Source organism: Ipomoea triloba, chromosome 13 (assembly GCF_003576645.1).
Source record: "Ipomoea triloba cultivar NCNSP0323 chromosome 13, ASM357664v1".
Classification (NCBI taxonomy): domain Eukaryota; kingdom Viridiplantae; phylum Streptophyta; class Magnoliopsida; order Solanales; family Convolvulaceae; genus Ipomoea; species Ipomoea triloba.
The window spans coordinates 15,688,666-15,707,978 of NC_044928.1; the positions used below are offsets into that span (position 1 = coordinate 15,688,666).

The 19,313-nt window shown below is 36.9% G+C and overlaps 2 protein-coding genes across 3 annotated transcripts; one reads left to right on the top strand and one right to left on the bottom strand.

Moving 5' to 3' along the window:
* Positions 1–475: 475 nt before the first annotated feature.
* Positions 476–3,878, bottom strand: LOC116002014. 2 transcript variants are annotated; one of them, XR_004094337.1, is made up of 2 exons: positions 3,422–3,878; positions 476–926 (listed from the first exon to the last, which is right to left on the bottom strand). XR_004094337.1 is itself a non-coding variant. In XM_031242023.1 (2 exons), exons 1-2 carry the CDS (start codon positions 3,693–3,695, stop codon positions 677–679), a joined length of 564 nt encoding a protein of 187 aa, XP_031097883.1. In that variant the 5' UTR covers positions 3,696–3,878; the 3' UTR covers positions 476–676. The 2 variants fall into 2 exon arrangements, 1 of the variants encoding a protein (XP_031097883.1); XM_031242023.1 differs by having other exon boundaries at positions 476–966.
* An 11,940-nt stretch (positions 3,879–15,818) lies between these two features.
* Positions 15,819–17,831, top strand: LOC116002009 (rosmarinate synthase). The gene is made up of 2 exons (XM_031242016.1): positions 15,819–16,300; positions 16,932–17,831. The coding sequence occupies exons 1-2, from the start codon at positions 15,842–15,844 to the stop codon at positions 17,583–17,585; spliced, it is 1,113 nt and encodes a 370-aa protein (XP_031097876.1). The 5' UTR covers positions 15,819–15,841; the 3' UTR covers positions 17,586–17,831.
* Positions 17,832–19,313: the final 1,482 nt, after the last annotated feature.

Below are 19,313 nucleotides of genomic sequence, written 5' to 3' on the forward strand. Positions count from 1 at the left end.
AATAACCAAGGAATCAAGCGAGAATGGACATAGGAATCCTAGTCTAAAGCCAAAATTGTAAGTAAATAAACAAGGATTAGAGCAAGGATTTCCCTATTTTCATGGTATATCAATCCTAGCTCCTTAAGCACATGAGCATTTTAAAGCCCCCAATTTCCCCTATTTTCATGGGAAGAGATCGGGTTTATGCAAGGGGTGACACGAATTCATCACTCAACTCTCATTGAGGCAAGGGATCCTTCAAATACATGCCAATGAATGTGTACATCAAACATAAGCAAGATTCAAACACAATACCCTCATAAACACATGAACCCTAGGTTGGGGTTTTCCCCTTTTATCACAATAATCACAACTTAAGCATGAAAATAGATAATATAACCCTAACTCAAGTCCATAAACTAACTACTCATGACTAAATAGCATAAGGAACACAAAAGCACATGTAATAAACATAAATCTTACAAAAGAAAAAGATAAAGGAAAGAAAACTTCTCTATTGAAATGGATGGTACAATCTTGAAATCTAAGCTTCAAATCCAAGATTACAAGCTTCAAATATGTTTAGAAACCTAAATTTAAGCCTAATATAATCTAAAAATATGAAAAGGAGTGAAAATGAGTATCTAGGGTTCAGCCATGGGTCAAAACAGTGAAAATGAAGTTCAATCCGAGCTTAAATAAGTGGCAGAGTATACAGGGACGACCTTAGGGACGAGCGTACGCCAAGGGGTACGCCACTTGGTTTGTTTTTGAGATCTTGGACGGGCTGAGGGACTGGAGTATGTAAGGGGGTACGAACATTCCAGTGAGCACAGGAAAATGACTTGAATTTGCGTACACCTAGAGGAACGGGCGTATGCATGAGGGTGCGACTTCCCTTGATTTTTCCCATCTTCATAGCTTCTTCAAGGCTCCTATTGACTCTACATGCATCCAAAATGCTCCAATAATAATCAAATTCATCTAAATCATCAAGAATTACACAATAACATATGAATGAATAAAATGAGGAACACTTTGGGCAAAATTATAACAAATGGCAAGGAAAATAAGATTAAATGCAAGGTAAAAACATGAACATTTAGGCACTTATCAACTCCCCCACACTTAAACATTTACTTGTCCTCAAGCAAAGACAAGAAATAAATCACCATCCTAGTAACAAAATTGATCATACTCCCACTTTGAACAACCTATCAAACCACAATCCAACTTGCTACAACACAACTTGTTTTAAGAATCACCTTAGCTTGGCTCACGAGTTCCATTCCCAAGACAATAACCAAGCACCAAAATCATTAAAGTGTGTGAGAATCTAGTGTGCGCAAATGCTAAGTTGAGATTATGCAAAAAACTTGGTTTTTAATGAGATCCCATAGGCTTGCCCTTCGTACTCCCACTAGCTCAACTCTAATAATGCATGCTAAGATCAAATAAGTCTCTTATTAGGCTTGTAATGGGGCTAAAGGTGAATGACTAACAAAGAAGGGGTATGGAAAATAAACAAAAGAGAGAATTTCACACTTATTCACAATTTGGGCTAGAAGAGATATGACAACTATGAATAAAAGAGCAATTTACAATTCATAACAAAGCAACACTCTAATGTAGTGGAGGTTGAGTACAACTTTCAATAGAAACAATTTCAAACTTTTATTATTCTTCTTTTCTTTTCAATTTTTTTTCAGTTCAACGTCTTTTTTTTTCAACACTTTTTCTTAATTTTCTCACATCATTTTTTCATTTTTTTTTCAAATCAACCAACAAACTTATTCTCAAGACCCCCAAGCCGAGAGTAGCAAGGTAAAACAGCATCTTTTGCTGCCACCTCTTAAAGTACGATCCCGTAAACTTGTCCAGCTTCTCAGTCGAACCACTTGGTACTGTAGGTACCCTCATCGTGGGGATGTACCCCTCAGAGTTGACACCTCCCTATGAACCTACGTTCACTAGTGCCTGGGAATGTGCAACATTGTTGCCGTTCCCACCGCTATTGTTATCAACAACATTAGCATTTTCATCCCCAAGGTTGGCTACTGGCAACACGGGATTTTCTATTTTTCCCAAAAAATTCGAGAATAAAAGGAGAAGAAGAGAATGTAAATAAGGTTTTAAGATTGTTGGAATACATTCTCGAAAATCACAAGAAAATGGAAAAATAAAACCCAAATAAATCAAGGAAATAAACCTACAAAATGTTAAATAAACCTGGACACGCCAAGGGGGCGAAACTGGACGAACTCGGGTTGGTTGGAAGAACAAGTTGAGTTGCCTCTGTTCTTAAAACCTTATACACCGCCTCCCGGGGTGCTGGAGCGTTGCGGTCTAGGTTTCCCAGGATAAAACGTACTACGCTTCTGGCGTTTGAGCACACAAACTTAGAACCCGGCGAACTAGAACGTAGGATGCAACGACGCCAAAAATTGATGGACAATTTAATTATCCTCGCAAGTGCACGAGTCAATCGTAGTGATAGTGTGCGTTAGCAATCGATCCCATATGGAATTAAAACAATGGAATTTAAGCACTTAGAGAAAAATTTTTTGAGTACTACTGACGCACAAAGAGTCAACAGTTACCTCCACTGAGGCTCAAACCTACTCCCATCATCCATGTGAGAGTGTTAACCGGGACACCAGATGCCACTAGACCACAAGGTCTTTGGCAAGCACTTAGAGAATATAAAATAACTAACTTACAATTTAAAATGGTCAGAACAAATATCAAAGGTAAGAATAATAAACTCAAACGTAAAATAATTAAATCAAAACTTAGGCAGGTAACAATAAAAAAGAACGAGGACGTCAAATAACAATTAAATTGGAAATGCTTAGGAACATGAATCAATAACCATTACCCGGGTAAGAACCAAATAAATAATTCCCTCAATGAACTAATTAATGTGGCCAAATTCAATGCGACTAGTCTCAATACGAAACATAAGATAAAACTTAATTGAGTTAGCAAAAATGAGACCTGAACTACTGCAAAATTCTTATGATAGATTATTCATGTTCCCAGATTGATGAAACTAGGAGTGCATTACTACAAGAACAAATTCACTTAGCGATGGCTTCATACTAATGTTTATACCCTCACAACTAATAGTAAGTCAAGGATTAAAAACACAGTACTAAAAACATCAAGTAACTAATATTATTGAGTAATGTATTCCACAAATCAAAGCATAACTCCCAGAATTGGAATATATAACTTGTAAATAAATCAGTAGTATTACTGCGAAATTAAATTGCTAATTTAGCACATCATCCTATAATCAACCATTGGTAGCAATTGTAATCAGGTTTTAGAAGTGAGTAATGTGATCTAGGCACCACGTAGCAACACTTACAATTCACAAATTCACAAATTCACAATTCGCAATTTAAAGAATAAGATAAAAAGTGAAAAAAAGAACCAGAGAGAACTTCTGCTAGGGAATTGATGTCGTAGAGAACAATCTTGAAGCTGCCCAGAAGGAATTTATCGCCAACGAAGCCGCTGCTGGAATCACCGAACCCACGAACTTCCGCTGAGAAAAATTGTCGCTGACCCAAATTAATTGAGGAATAGAGGAATGGCAGGGGAAAAAGAATCGGTCGAACGGAGATCGCCGAAAGGAATCTGGTGAGAAGATTGATGCCTAGAACGTTCAATCTTGGTGTCCTTTTATACTGTTCCAGCCCAACCATACCTCCGATTCTTCACCGAAATTTCGCTCCAACTTCTCTCCCCAAGAATCAGACTCATTGAAGCTGCCAGTGTAGCTGAATCGGAACTGCATCATCTTGTCTCTCGTTCAAAACTTCAGCTGCTCAATCGGATCGCCCACAACGGCCACACGACCGAGTTCGCTGAAGAGCGCCGTTTGGAAGTCTTCCTGTCTGCGTTGTTCATCTGCCTTTCGCTGCTACAATCGTTATACCCTGCACCACGGTGCACATAGCAATGTGCACCACGTACGTAAAACGACATCGTTTCAGTGTCAGTGGACGCGGACGCGAATGATTTCAGGGAATTCATTATCTATAATACACATAATCATTATCTAGAATACACAGAACGTTTGCCTATAATACACATAATGTTTGCCCAGTATACACAGAATATTGACACAAAATACACAGATGTTAGTGGATGCGGACGCGGACGCGAATGACTTCAGGGAATTTCATTATCTATAATACACATAATCATTATATAGAATACACAGAACATTTGCCTAGAATACACACAATGTTTGCCCAGAATACACAGAATATTGACACAAAATACACATAACTCATCCTCCTAACATTCGAATGCACAAACACATCACAACCTGTGTTAATAACATGAATACACAGAATATTGACACAAAATACACAGATGTTAGTGGATGCGGACGCGGACGCGAATGACTTCAGGGAATTTCATTATCTATAATACACATAATCATTATCTAGAATACACAGAACGTTTGCCTAGAATACACACAATGTTTGCCCAGAATACACAGAATATTGACACAAAATACACAGATGTTAGTGGATGCGGACGCGGACGCGAATGACTTCAGGGAATTTCATTATCTATAATACACATAATCATTATCTAGAATACACAGAACGTTTGCCTAGAATACACACAATGTTTGCCCAGAATACACAGAATATTGACACAAAATACACAGATGTTAGTGGATGCGGACGCGGACGCGAATGACTTCAGGGAATTTCATTATCTATAATACACATAATCATTATCTAGAATACACAGAACGTTTGCCTAGAATACACACAATGTTTGCCCAGAATACACAGAATATTGACACAAAATACACAGATGTTAGTGGATGCGGACGCGGACGCGAATGACTTCAGGGAATTTCATTATCTATAATACACATAATCATTATCTAGAATACACAGAACGTTTGCCTAGAATACACACAATGTTTGCCCAGAATACACAGAATATTGACACAAAATACACAGATGTTAGTGGATGCGGACGCGGACGCGAATGACTTCAGGGAATTTCATTATCTATAATACACATAATCATTATCTAGAATACACAGAACGTTTGCCTAGAATACACACAATGTTTGCCCAGAATACACAGAATATTGACACAAAATACACAGATGTTAGTGGATGCGGACGCGGACGCGAATGACTTCAGGGAATTTCATTATCTATAATACACATAATCATTATCTAGAATACACAGAACGTTTGCCTAGAATACACACAATGTTTGCCCAGAATACACAGAATATTGACACAAAATACACAGATGTTAGTGGATGCGGACGCGGACGCGAATGACTTCAGGGAATTTCATTATCTATAATACACATAATCATTATCTAGAATACACAGAACGTTTGCCTAGAATACACACAATGTTTGCCCAGAATACACAGAATATTGACACAAAATACACAGATGTTAGTGGATGCGGACGCGGACGCGAATGACTTCAGGGAATTTCATTATCTATAATACACATAATCATTATCTAGAATACACAGAACGTTTGCCTAGAATACACACAATGTTTGCCCAGAATACACAGAATATTGACACAAAATACACATAACTCATCCTCCTAACATTCGAATGCACAAACACATCACAACCTGTGTTAATACCATGAATACACAGAATATTGACACAAAATACACAGAACTCATCCTCCTAACATTCGAATGCACAAACACATCACAACCTGTGTTAATAACATGAATACACAGAATATTGACACAAAATACACAGAACTCATCGTCCTAAACATTCAAATGCACAAACACATCACAACATGTGTTACTAACATGAATACACAGAACGGTTGCCTAGAATACACAGAACGGTTGCCTAGAATACACAGAATATTAACATAAATACAGAGACCGACCGAAACGGGAAACATGATTTCCAGAAAAACGGACAATTAGTTTACAATGCTCAAAATGACGCCGTTTAGGAATGTGGTGCACAGTATAATTTGCCTCGCTGCTATGCTTGGCAGAAGGAGGCTTAGTGAATGGGCTGGGCTCAAGTCAAAATTAAGCATGATTAAATAATAACTAATGATATTAGAGTTAACATGACACTTTATTTATTGGGTTAAAACTAACAGGCAGGAGGCTTAGTGAATGGGCTGGGCTCAAGTCAAAATTAAGCATGATTAAATAATAACTAATGATATTAGAGTTAACAAGACACTTTATTTATTGGGTTAAAACTAACAGGTGGAAACATTTTATTAACTAAAAATGTAACCCACTAACTAGTCCATTAATAAGAAATATTTAAGAGCGGACACAGTAGGTAAAGAGTTATTGAGAGGGCACACCAGGTGTCGGCGTACACGTCAAGCCTTTTCAGGCTTATTTTGGGATTTGATTTGCACCTTCTGCGTGCGAGAGAGAGTCTCTATGCTATACAAGTTAACTAGTCATAAAAAGGACCCTTGTATAAATAGTGGGTCAAATCTTCTTTTCCAACCAATGTGGAACAAAAGCTACATAAACTTTTTTCTCACCCAAATTCCATCTCAAATTGGTCTACTTTGAGAACCAATTTATCATTCACCCATTATCCATTTTGAGCGTACAATATATCAATTTCTTCGTCTAACTACGAAGAAATCGAATCCACATTGACCTGTCCCAAGTCAGATGTGGACCTCACTTTTAATTGTACCACAAAATGGCCACTTAAAATGCAATTTTAGTGTTATTTTCCAACACAACCTAACAATTTGAGCTTGCTCCCAAATACTCAATGATTTCATGCTTAACCACCAACAATTTAACTCCCTTTAGGTACATTCTTTCGAGATGATAATCAGAGTGAGGATACCCTCTCGAACACACCATCTTCACTACTTAAAAATTATTTCAAATGGCGTTGTTGCGGAGGAGTGACATCGGTGTTTGAATAGTTTGTGCATTTTTTGTAACAAGAGAAAGTGTACAAGTTAGGGAGATTAGTTTACTTTGTTACTTTTGTTTGTTTGCATTTAACTGTGTGTTTGTTTTTGTTGTTTTGTTTACTTGGCTGGGTTACCACTACACTCTTCTCTCACTTGCAACTACATTTTGTTACAACACACTCTATTTATTTATTTATTTATTTCTTTCTTTCTTTTTGTGATTGGAGGCTAGGTTGTATACACACTCGAGCGAAAAAGGAGCAAGGATTATTACCAATTGAATTTGTGATCAACGAATATGGTTTTACCATTGGAGGTTGAACATTATAATGGAAAATTGATATAGCCACAGAGGAGGGTAAGTTTGAGGCCCTGAGGCTGTTGGTCCTGAGCGAAAAATAAAAATCTAGAAGGGATGTGGGTTGAACAGACTCTTAAAAGAAAATTTTAAAACAATTTACAAAAACAAATATGCTGGGAGCTTGCTACCAACAGGTTTGCTAAAAATTCGCAACCGAAGTCTGATCTTAAAATCTACTTGCAGTGTCAAGAACATTTGTATTTAGATTTCCATGATACCCTAATTATTTTATTTTCTAGAGTTACGATTTTCAGCTCAACATTTGAATCAAACCGAATGGTACCTCGAGTAGTAACTCATGTACACATCCGAATGGAGACGCGGGAGGTCAGTCGCAACAATGGTTCGAAGAGTAACTCGAGTGGTTAACTCTCGGATGGTTCCAAATTGAAGACGAAAGACGCAAACCTATATATATAGAGGGTGATGTTCCTATGAGAACACCCTCCCATGAGTCCATGAGAACCGATCTAGTGTATTAAAAAAATAGATCTATGGATGAGATAAATTGGGGTGTCCAAAATTCGCATGTGCATATGGGACATGTATTGTGTGACCACTATTATATATTGCACATATACACCACCACGTGTTAAAAAATGTACAAACGTAAAATGTATAAAAATACCATATAAATGCACCACACCCGTGCATTTATGTACAATCGGTGGTGCATTTTTGCATATATAGTGGTGCATATATATATATATTCCGTTGATAGCGAAACATTTTTTTTTAAAAAAAAGAGACTTTTAAAATTATTATTTGAGTTTTCAATTGGAGCCTTCTACAAAAACTTTGAACTAGATATTATCAAGTAATCAAGTTGTGTACATGGGAAGATACACCTACCTACATAAAGATGGCACCCAACAGGCCAACTAAAATGCTAAAGTCTTGTTCCCTACAAATTTGGTGATCAGACATTGCTAATTTCTTGCCAACAATAATTTTTGATAATTAATTATTACTGGTGTATTTATTAACATGTCTTTTCTTGTGAAAATGAACAAAAACAGAAAACAATTGTTTGGAATATCATGTCCTTGTCTTGAAAATGTCATACTTGATGGGCAGAAGGATTACATTTCAATTCAATAAGCTATTTAAGCATTCAATAGCCGCAAAATCTGCAGTACAAGTTAATGTAATTTAATAGCATTTTATGTTTAATTATTCGCTAGTTGATTGATTTTAGGAAAAATTATAATTAATACCCCTTAAGTATATGCCAATTCTAAATGTCACATCTTAATTTAAGTGGTATAAATATTTCCCTTGAATTGTAAATATATGGCCATATATTACCCCCATATATTGTAATTTATGCCCCTTAAGAGGGGCATTATATTTTGACAATTTAGGAGTAACATTTATACTAATTAAAATTGGAGAGTGACATTTATAATTAGCATATATCTAGACATAAATTACAATTTTTTCTAAATTTTATCATATATTAATCAAATAAATTAAGTCAAATTCATGTGTATAAATTTGTACGCATCTAGCACTCTCGTAGTTCAATAAGATGTCTTTCTACTAAAATGTTACATTTTCAAGTGAAGCCGTAGCAGTGAATTAGTAGATTAATGAGATTTTTTTGTTTTTTTTTTAATGAAATTTTCAAAGAAAAACAGAATATTAAGTTAGAGTAATTTAAATATAATTGATATGCCAAGCATCATGTGCTCAGATGGCATGTAATGACTCTCCCATATGAGAGGTCATAAGATTGAGTCTTAGTGGAATCAAATTGATTCTTTGTGGTTCATCGTGTTTGTTTGCATGCTTTAATTTTGCTATCTTATTATTGAATTCAAATCCTTGAGTAATTATAAATTCATTACCGTTCTCCTTTATCCATGCATTAAATAAATATATATATATATATATATATATATATATATATATATATATATATATATATATATATATGGAACTTTAATATATATGCAATGTGTGTGTATTTATTACATATTTTTATATATTTATAATTCATTCATTTATTTATTTTGATTGCAATTCTTATTTACTATCAAACACAACAAGGTCGCTCCAATAAAAATGGAGGTCATGTGAAACATCGTAATTTGGACCCCCTTTCCCCTTACATTATCTATATCAAGATCAAGTGATATCAACACATAGAACTTCATGACATAAATCCACGGTTGATTCAACGGTTGTTCGTTATTACGTAAAAATTTTCTCTCTAGGATAGTTCTCTAGAGTCTTTCCTCCCATCTTTAAGGGCTTTTCCATCTTTCTAATCTACCCATCTCTAGTGCTGATCTCTTTGGCCAAGTGTTCAACACATTGATTATGGATGTTAGCTACCTTACAGATCGTTGCGAACAAGTTACTCTGGATGATGAAAACTCTGGTATCTCATTCGTTAATACAGAAATTCCATGTCTTGATCCTCAACACTATCTCACTTCAGCTTGGACCTTAGTCAGACGTTTCTTAACCGATAAACCTGATGTTGTGTGTATTGCGGTGAGTGAATGTGAAGGTGGAAGGTGTTAAAACGAAGAGTCAAGACTCCCCGAGTGTCGTGTCTCTAAAGGATGGCGAATGGGAACCGAATTTATGTTGGCATTTATGAGGTTGAAAGGTAAGAGTTGCAAGAATCGTAGGGAGAGGTTTTGTTCATGGTTGGTTTGAAGGGTTTGAAGGTAAGATTAAGATAGAAAATACAAAAAGGGAAAAGAAGGGGATGCATGCCGATGCTAAGCCAAATGATTGATTATCATAGGTAGCTTGGAATTGGGTTTCGAGATTGAATTAGGGAGCCACGGTATTGGTAACGAGTGGCGTCACACTCAGACTCTCAATCCTCATTCGATTTAGGCATTTTATCGAACACCTTGCCTACCACTCCTCTCGGATCTCGTCCTTTCGGACTAAGAGCGGAGATATAGATGAGTTGGGCTCGTGAGAGGCCGCTATCGCGCACTCTCTCACTTCCACTCGGTTCACTAACTATCCCGGCCGGAAATAGAAGCAAAGTTTGAACAACATCATTCATACAAATATCAATCATACTACCACAATTCTCAAGATCATAAGATAAAATCTAAGCATCAATCAATAAGTTAACAAGGGCACACACACCCAAACTACACTACTCTAGCATAGAAAGCATCAATAACAACAAAACAAAATACACAAAGCAAGAATATAAAAGATCAAACTTTATAATAAAAGAAGTATATTACCTAAAGAAAGCTTTGAATCTACATCATCTTCTTCATAGCCTAATCTAATCTATTCTAAGGAGGAGTATTTGTCTTCCTCCCCAAAGGGGAAGAAATTAGAAAGAGAAATCTAATCTAGAGATTATTGGGTGCCTCCTCCTCCTCAAGGTCTTGGAATAATGAGCCTTATATAGTGGGAGCAAAATAGGGGCAAGATAGACATTTTCCCCGCAGCAGAATTTTAGGGCTGTCACAGGGCTCTCGACGCGTCGAGACAGGGGCTCGACCTGTCTCGACGCGTCGAGCCCTGAAGAAATCTTCCGCGATCACTCCACATGCGTGGTGGAGGGCGTGGGGAGCTACTGGAAATATTCCACGCCCCTCCACACGCGTGTTGGGCTGCGTGGGAGGCTCCTGCTTCATGGTTTCTTCATTTCCTGCTCAGTTTTGGCCTTAAGTCCTCCTTTTGGCTGTAAAATAGCTTAAAAACATCTTCCATGCTCGTGTTAGAAGTTTTGGTCACATCTGAGTCTAAATGCATGAAATACTTATGAAATGAGTAATAAACTATACAATTCTAGCCCGTAAATGACCCTTAAAACAGACTATTCTTGGTGCTTATCAAAACCCATCAAGTTCGAATATATGCAACAAGTTATGGTTGCTTCTTGGAGACTTGTTCGTGGTGTTCGTATAATGGAGGTTGGTGGGAATTGATTCTTTTTTGAATTCCCCAACGAGAATGATGCACGTAGGGTTCTTGAAGAAGGCCCTTGGGCTTTTGAAAATAACTCAGCTCGCTCGTCTGTAAACGCTTAGAGGAGGGAGTGATGCTGGACACTACTCAACTCAACAGACTCCCCATCTGGGTACAAGTATCAGACTCCCCATCTGGGTACAAGTATCAGACATTCCATTTGGTTATACTATGTAGTCTAACCTTGAGCAGATCAGAAGTTTCTTAGGAACTTTTATCAAAACCGATCAAGATCGTATAGCTGGACCCTGGAGGAAATTTTATCGCTTTAGGGTAGAATTGGACCCAGAAATCCCAATCCAATGTAGGTTGAAATTCACTAAGCGGGATGGTAGTTGGGTTTGGATTAACTTTCACTATGAAAGATTACATAATTTTTGTTTCTGTTCTGGCATTCTTGGGCATACTGTCATATTTTGTGCGAAGGTTACGTTATTCTCAACTCTATACCTCCTAAAAAGTTTCCTTATAGTCTTGAGTTATGTGCAAGGTTCAGACGTTAGTATAACAATGAATGAGTAGTTTTAGGTGAGATGAAAAGATGGAATTAGAAGGGTAAAACGGAGAAGAAGTTCCCCGAGTGTCGTGTTCTCAAGGATGACAAATTGGAACCGAGTCAAGTGCTTGACATTTAAGGGAGTTGGTCACTAAGAGTTGTACGAATCCACTATGGTAAAAAGGAGCATGTGATGGAGGATTTAAACACAAGAAAAGCAAGAAGGAAATTAATCGAATAAAGCATAGGGAATGAGTCGTGTGCAACCATGATGCATCATCGTGTCTCTACGGTATAGGAGAAATGGCTTGCGTGTTTGGTTATTCCCAGGTGATGTGCTATTACCGTTCTCCCTTTGGGTACTAGGAACTCTCTAGCATTGGAGTGCCTTTAAGCAACCAAGAGACCTAGAGGCATTTTCACAAACACATAACCTACATCACCTCCCTACTAATCGTATTCAAGATCTACATAGAAAATCACAATTGATTGGAGCTTGCATTAACTCTAGCACTATCATGGCTAGGTTAAAGCCTTAGAACATTCAAAGAGGTGATCAATCTCAAAGAACACATACAAATCATCAATTATGAGCAAGAACAATAGATCAAATCCACACAATCCATTCTCCAATCTAGGAATTAGAAATCAACACTTAACATCATGAAATTCCACAACTCAATCCCTAATAAAAGTCTACATAATCATCTTAAGCAATTGAAATCAATAAGACATAAAATCATGAATTGGAATTGAAAATAGAAATATAAATTGCAATAGAATCAAAGATAGAATTGATATTACCTAATTGAGATCAAATGTAGAATTCAAAAGCAAACTTCAAAGTAGATTGTCGTCTTCAATTGGAATCAAAGATTGAAATGCTACTCACTTCTCTCTAAAAAGTCTAAGAGGCAAAAATGTAATCTAAAACTAAGCTCTCACAAATGGAAAAACTGATCTAAACTAAGCTATCCTCCTTTAATTTCTACCAAGGCCCCTTTAAGTAGGTGCTGATCCTGGGTTGCGTATGAGGGTGCTAGCTTGTACGCGACGATTTTTTTGGCCGTTATTACTTCTCCACGCGTAGAGATGTGGCGTGGAACCCTACTGAAATTTTCCATGCAGGTCCCACGCGTGGAGATGTTTGCTTACTCCCCCGGGCTTTTCTCCTTTGCTTTGTTTTGCTCGCCAAGTCTACATGCTTTGCCTTTTCATCCCTAGAACCTATAAAAACATTCAAAGTGTCCAAAAATAACATTTGCACTAGATTCACATATTAGAGCTTATAAATGCCTTAAATAGTTCACAAAAGGATGCAAAATCAATCCTAAATTACCCCAACTTAGACCCTTAATCTAGCTATTTTTGGTGTTTATCAAACAACATTAATTGGGCGTTGATGGCTTCTCTTTGATCAGCGCCCGCCCATCAGCACCACTGCCTCGCCACTTCTCCGGCCTCAAACAACTCCGATGATTGTTTTAGATGACCTGGTTGTGACATCTAAGCGAAGAAGGGCTGATATGTTTTTCCTATTTTCAAACTGCCCATCCCCTGACTAGCTCATGGCTAAAGCTCGTAAGATATCTTCTTCCGCGGAGTCCGATGCACGGACCCACCCACGACAATGAGTGTAATCAGTTGGAACTGTCATGAGCTCAGTAACCCACGGATAATTCATGAGATTATGGGTGTTGTTTCCAAAAAACTGCACGCTTTTATTTTCCTTATGGAAACAAAAGTTAGTAGATTGCATACAGAAACTTTGAAAGTGAAACTTGGCTTTGACGAGCTCTTTTACATTGACAGTGTAGGGCGTAGTGGTGGATTGGCACTACTTTGGAAAGATAGGAATTTCGCTCAGCTTATTAGTTACTCTTGTAACCACGTCGACATTAAAGTGTCAATTCCAGGATCACCTAGTTGGAGATTAATAGGGTTCTATGGCCATCCTGAGAGATCACAAATAAGAAAATCGTGGGCATTGCTTAGAGAACTGAGGGATCGTTCGGACTTTCATTGGATGGTCATTGGCGACTTCAACAAGCTTCTATCACATTTTGAGAAGTGTGGGGGACACCCCCCACCCAACCCAACTTATGATCAACTTTCAGGAGGTTCTTCATGAGTGCGGTCTGTTTGATCTTGGGATGTCAGGCTACCCTTTTACCTAGGAGAAAGGCAGGGGCTCCCCAGCTTTTGTGGAAGAGATACTTGATCGTGCTGTGGCAATAGACTCTTGGCGGGCGTTATACGTGGAGGCTATTGTTTATAATTTAGAGGTAGCACAATCTGACCATACAACTCTATATCTTAATGTGACCGACAAACTCTACAAGGGTTGGACCCAAAGGTTTCGATTCGAAAATTCTTAGCTTAAGGAGTTGGATTGCGTAGAGGTAATTAAAAGGGCATGAACAGAGACTGCTAACGAAAACTGTAACACCCCTAACTTTCAGGCTAAGATAAGCAATAAGCTTAAGGCAAAGCTATCAAATCTCAACACTAAACAATATAAATGTGGAAGCATAACTAAACCAACATGGGGTGCTACGCCACATCCAGGTTCAACCATAACCTAGATGTTAAGGCGAATTCAACATTAGTCTCAAAATCCTCAAAATCAAACATAATCTAAAGGAGTTATTACAACCATAAAGTCTAAGGCACGCAGGCCCAAATGTCTAAACATCACCAAAAGTACTGAGCTAGAAACATAATGGAGGAATAGAACTATAGCTAGCGCTCTCACGTGCAGATTCTACTCCATACCTGGAAAACAGTTAGAAATATTAGCAAAGAAATGCTAAGTAATACTCCGCTCACACTTGTGAGAAATACAATAGTATAACATAGCTTTGTAAATAGATTTTACACACGCATATAGAATATATGCAAACGAAACTATCCTTTGTTTAAAATCCAAAGAACTCAACAACAATAAGCTGAATGAATCATAAACCAAGGACACCTTAACGAATTCAATATCAAGAAATGAATCCATTGTACCACAGTTCCATAATAACACTTAACCAAAGCACAAGCTCAACTGAACAACACAAGTATAACCAACAAGTCAACAACCTCCCATCACTCCCTTAGAGTGACCCAACCAAGAAACCTAGAATAAGCTCCAAACCAAACCTCCAAACCATAATATAAATGACATACCATAATGTCGTATCACAGAGGCATATAAGCCCCTCGTGACGTTGTATCATGTTTTAATCCTATTATATATGTCCACTTTGCTTCCAAATTACCTTTGATTTAATTCTCTTTGCCTCCAAAACTTGATCATATGTACCCACATATACAATTAATCGCATAATTGGTTACTTTATGATTTAGCTAGGACCACATATTCTATGTCTAATAATATAATGTTTGGTTTCGAGATCCTCCCCAAGCCATTGTTGACACTTGAGGAGAGATATGATTAAATGAAAGTTTTATAGTTTTTTTTTTAAAAAAAAAAACATAATTAAAGCAATTTTAATCTAAGATTGACTTTATGCACCATAAAATAGTACTATGTTAGCACTTATCATATACAACATCAAGTATTATGTCACTAAGCTATAAGAATAATTCATATTCTAATCAATTCAAGTGCTCTCGTAGAGTTTGATTTTGATTTGGAAAAATACATAACCCAAACTCTTTAGTCTTTAATACGATACACATTCAAAATTTAATCTTTTAACCTTGCATTACCAATTTTCTTAATAGTAAGATTATTGGTTGAAAATAAAAACAATAACCACTCCACTCTCCACATGCCTGCTGCTGGGCAATGGTGTGCGCATACCAGCAAGATAAATAAATAAATAAAAATTGTAAGACCCCACTCTCCTCTCTCCTTTCTCATTTCTTCTTTGCCTAAAAACAAACTATTTTTTAAATCAATGGTGACGCTCTAACCACTTGCTTTATTATTATTATTATTATTATTATTATTATTATTATTATTATTTATTTCATTTGAATGCTGGTCATGAAAATATTAATGAGCTCTACCTTCCTCCGCTGTATAAATAGCCTGCTCATATAGAACTACTGAACCTGCAGGTTGAATCTTTTGTTGTTGAAAGATGAGTGAGTGCATTGCAACAAAACTGCAGATTGAGGCAATGCAGACAGTAATGCCTCTGAAGCCAACTGATCCTCGGCACTCCCGCCGTGTTTCAGTCCCGGAAAAGCACGGCCCCGGCAGCAGCTTCCGGCGGCGGCTCCACATGATACTGTGCTACAACAAGGCCTCCGACGATGAGTCAGGGTGGATAGTAGCTGGTTGGATCAAGGAATCACTTGGAAGGGCACTTATTGAGAACCCAGTGCTTGCTGGCAGACTGAGAAAAGGGGAAGATGATGATGGGGATATGGAGATTGTTTCAAATGATTGTGGGGTTAGAATGTTGGAGGCTCAGATCAACATCACCTTGGCTCAGTTTCTTCACCTCAAACACAAGAGAGTTGCAGAATCTGAGCTTGTGTTTTGGGAGGATGTTCAAGAGTCAACCCCTCAGTACTCTCCATTGTTTTACATTCAGGTTAATTACTCTCTCACCTGTCATTTATCTCATTAAAATTAATTCCTTTACTATATATATATATTGTTATTTTTCTAATTTTACATTTCTCTATGGGAAAAAGGGTTAGAATGAATTCTTATAAGGGATTGAAGTGTAGATCTACTGTTTACCAGTGTCTTTCTCTATTTCTTCAAATTTGGAAAATTAGTTAAATAAAAGTAGCTCGCATGCGCTTAATTCACTAGTTCAGTAGATAGTGTTTTGTAGAAGAAACCAATGTTAGTTCGGAACTCAGCAGTCGCAAATCTCTTGTGCGCACCGGCATTTGGCTATCCCTGCTGAGCTACTTAGTTATCATGAGATATATATTCTCAAATGCTCTATTGGGCTACTCAATTACCGTGATTTACATCTTTCTAAATGCTCTATCGGGCCACTGAACTACAGTGATTTACATCATCTTAAAGTTCTGTCGGGCCGAGGTGTAGTGGTCCTTGGGTTAGAGATTCAATCTTTTGGAAAAGAAGAAAAAATGAAAGTGATTTTATGCCCTCATATTTGATGATGATCATTTAATGTTAAGACTAAAGTAGATAAGAATTTTATAGTCAATTGATAGGTAGGTAAAATGTTTGTACAACTTTTGCAGGTAACAAATTTCAACTGTGGTGGATACTCAATAGGGATAAGTTGCAGCCTATTTCTGGCAGATCCATTTAGCATGACAAGTTTCCTCAATAAATGGTCAAAAATTCACTGCACCATGCTCTCACAAGCTGATAAACCCAACAAAATCCCTACGTTTTATTTCCCAAACCTCAGAAAACCTGGTACTTTACCCGCTCATGTTCCCCTGGACTCCTCATCTACTAATGATCACCCTGCAGCTACTACCAGAACTGTAATCTTCAGGCTCCCCACAAAGATCTCGAACTCAGACAAAGAAATCCACAAGACCCTTGCTGCAAAATGCATAGAAGAGGCTGAAAACAAGACTTCCAAGAGGCTGTCTTCGAGGTTCACTATGTTCTTGAAAGATTCCATGGAAGATGTAAAGGTGGAGAGCTGGTTAAGAGAAGATGTTTTTCAGAAGCCATTTTCCGGTTTAATCAGCGGAGTTGATTCGCTGAGCTGGGAAGATTTGGGGATTGACAAAATTTGCTTCAAAGAGGATACCAAGGCTGTCTATTTCTCATGTTGGATTAGCTCAATATTTGGTGAAGACTTTGTGATGATTGTTCCATCTCCTGATGATGATGAGGGAAGGTCTGGACACAATATTATTGTCACAATTTCTGATTAGTGGACAATTCAACTTTTCATTTTTATCACTTCAAACATTTATATTGGCTTAAAGTTCGGCCCCTCTAATACAATAGAGGTTTTCGTGTGCTCGTCTTGGCCTTCATAAGATTCTGCTTGATCATTGTTTGAGCCTTCCCTATCTGGAAGGGTAATCAATGTGTCTAGTTAGCATTGGGTAATCTTGTTCTACTTTTTTCTAAAGAAGTTAATACTACAAATTCATTTTATTTTTATCAAATAGTCATATTATTGATCTTCGACCAATTTAGAGTGTTTAATACCATAAACTTCTTTATCAAACAGTTATATTGAACTTCAATTAGTTTATCAAGTTCTTTAATATCGTATTAAGCTATGTGTGAACTTCTTTACCCAATGAAAACATTAAATTTTGATTTATTCAATATCAAAATTTGCAATGCTTTTTATTATTAAAAGAAAAAAACTTGCAACCACTATTCAAATTAAATGTAAGCAATTGAAGCTAGCCTTATAGAGCTAATAAACAATTATTACAAGAAGTCAAACTTGAAATCTCGTGGTTATCAATTTAGTTGTCCAAGCAACATGGATATAAGGTTGTCAAATTCTATTCAAACAACAATAGGTGATAATGTTAATTGAAAGAATTGAATTACTCGGTATATATTATTAATGCATGATTAATGAAATTATTTTAAGCAAGTTGCTTTTGTACGATTATTACTAGTGTTGGTGGTGGTGGTTGGTTGTTGGTTGTTGTTAGTTGTAATGGATGGCGAAGAAACAAGGATTGTGATGAAACGAAATTCAAGCTTGTGTATTCAATTAAGAGTAAAGTCTTAAATTTTAGATGAATTTCATAGAATTTGTAGAATTTCATAGAATAATCTTTTAGATTTTCATACACTTTGTACAAGTTTATAAAAAACAAACATTTATAATTTAAAAAAAAATCATATTAAAAAATATACAAAAGTCAATAAACTCTAAATTGAATACACCGTTCCTTGCAAAAATCTCCGCCTAGAAGCCGATTAATCCCCATGTAAGCGCTAGGTGTCGGTCGACCGCCTAGCGTCCGCCTAGCGTATCACCTTAAATGGTGGTCTAGGCGGCTGGCCGGCTAGGCGACCGCCTGGGCTGCCTAGGCCGCTTAGGCGCTGACAGCCTAGGCCTCGTAGGCGCTGACAGCCTAGGCCTCCTAGGCGCCGACTAGACCTCCAAGGTCGGCTGATTAACTGTTGTTCTTTTTTAATGGGTTATTTCACTAAAAAAAAACATCGTTTGGAGCGAAATAATCCTAAATTGTACAAACTCTAAATATTTTTTAAGTTAATATTTAATATTGAGTTAATACCTATTTTGGTCTCTTGACTATTAGGTAAAGCGTAATTTAGTCCCTCGACAATAAAAGTACCCAATTTAGTCCTCTAACTTGTAAAATTATACTCAATTTGGTCCTCCGTTACAATTGTCATCCATTCACCATTATAAAGAGGGGCAAAAACGTCATTTTCAATAGTCGAGGGACCAAAATGGATAATAATAATAATAATAATAATAATAAATATTATTATTATTATTATTATTATTATTATTATTATTATTATTATTACCATTACCATTACCATTACCATTACCATTACCATTATCCCTCTCATTATCATTATCATTATTATTGGGACAATGTCTCATAGTTTAGTTTTATATATCAAGACTAGGGGTGTGTAATCGGTTAACCGAA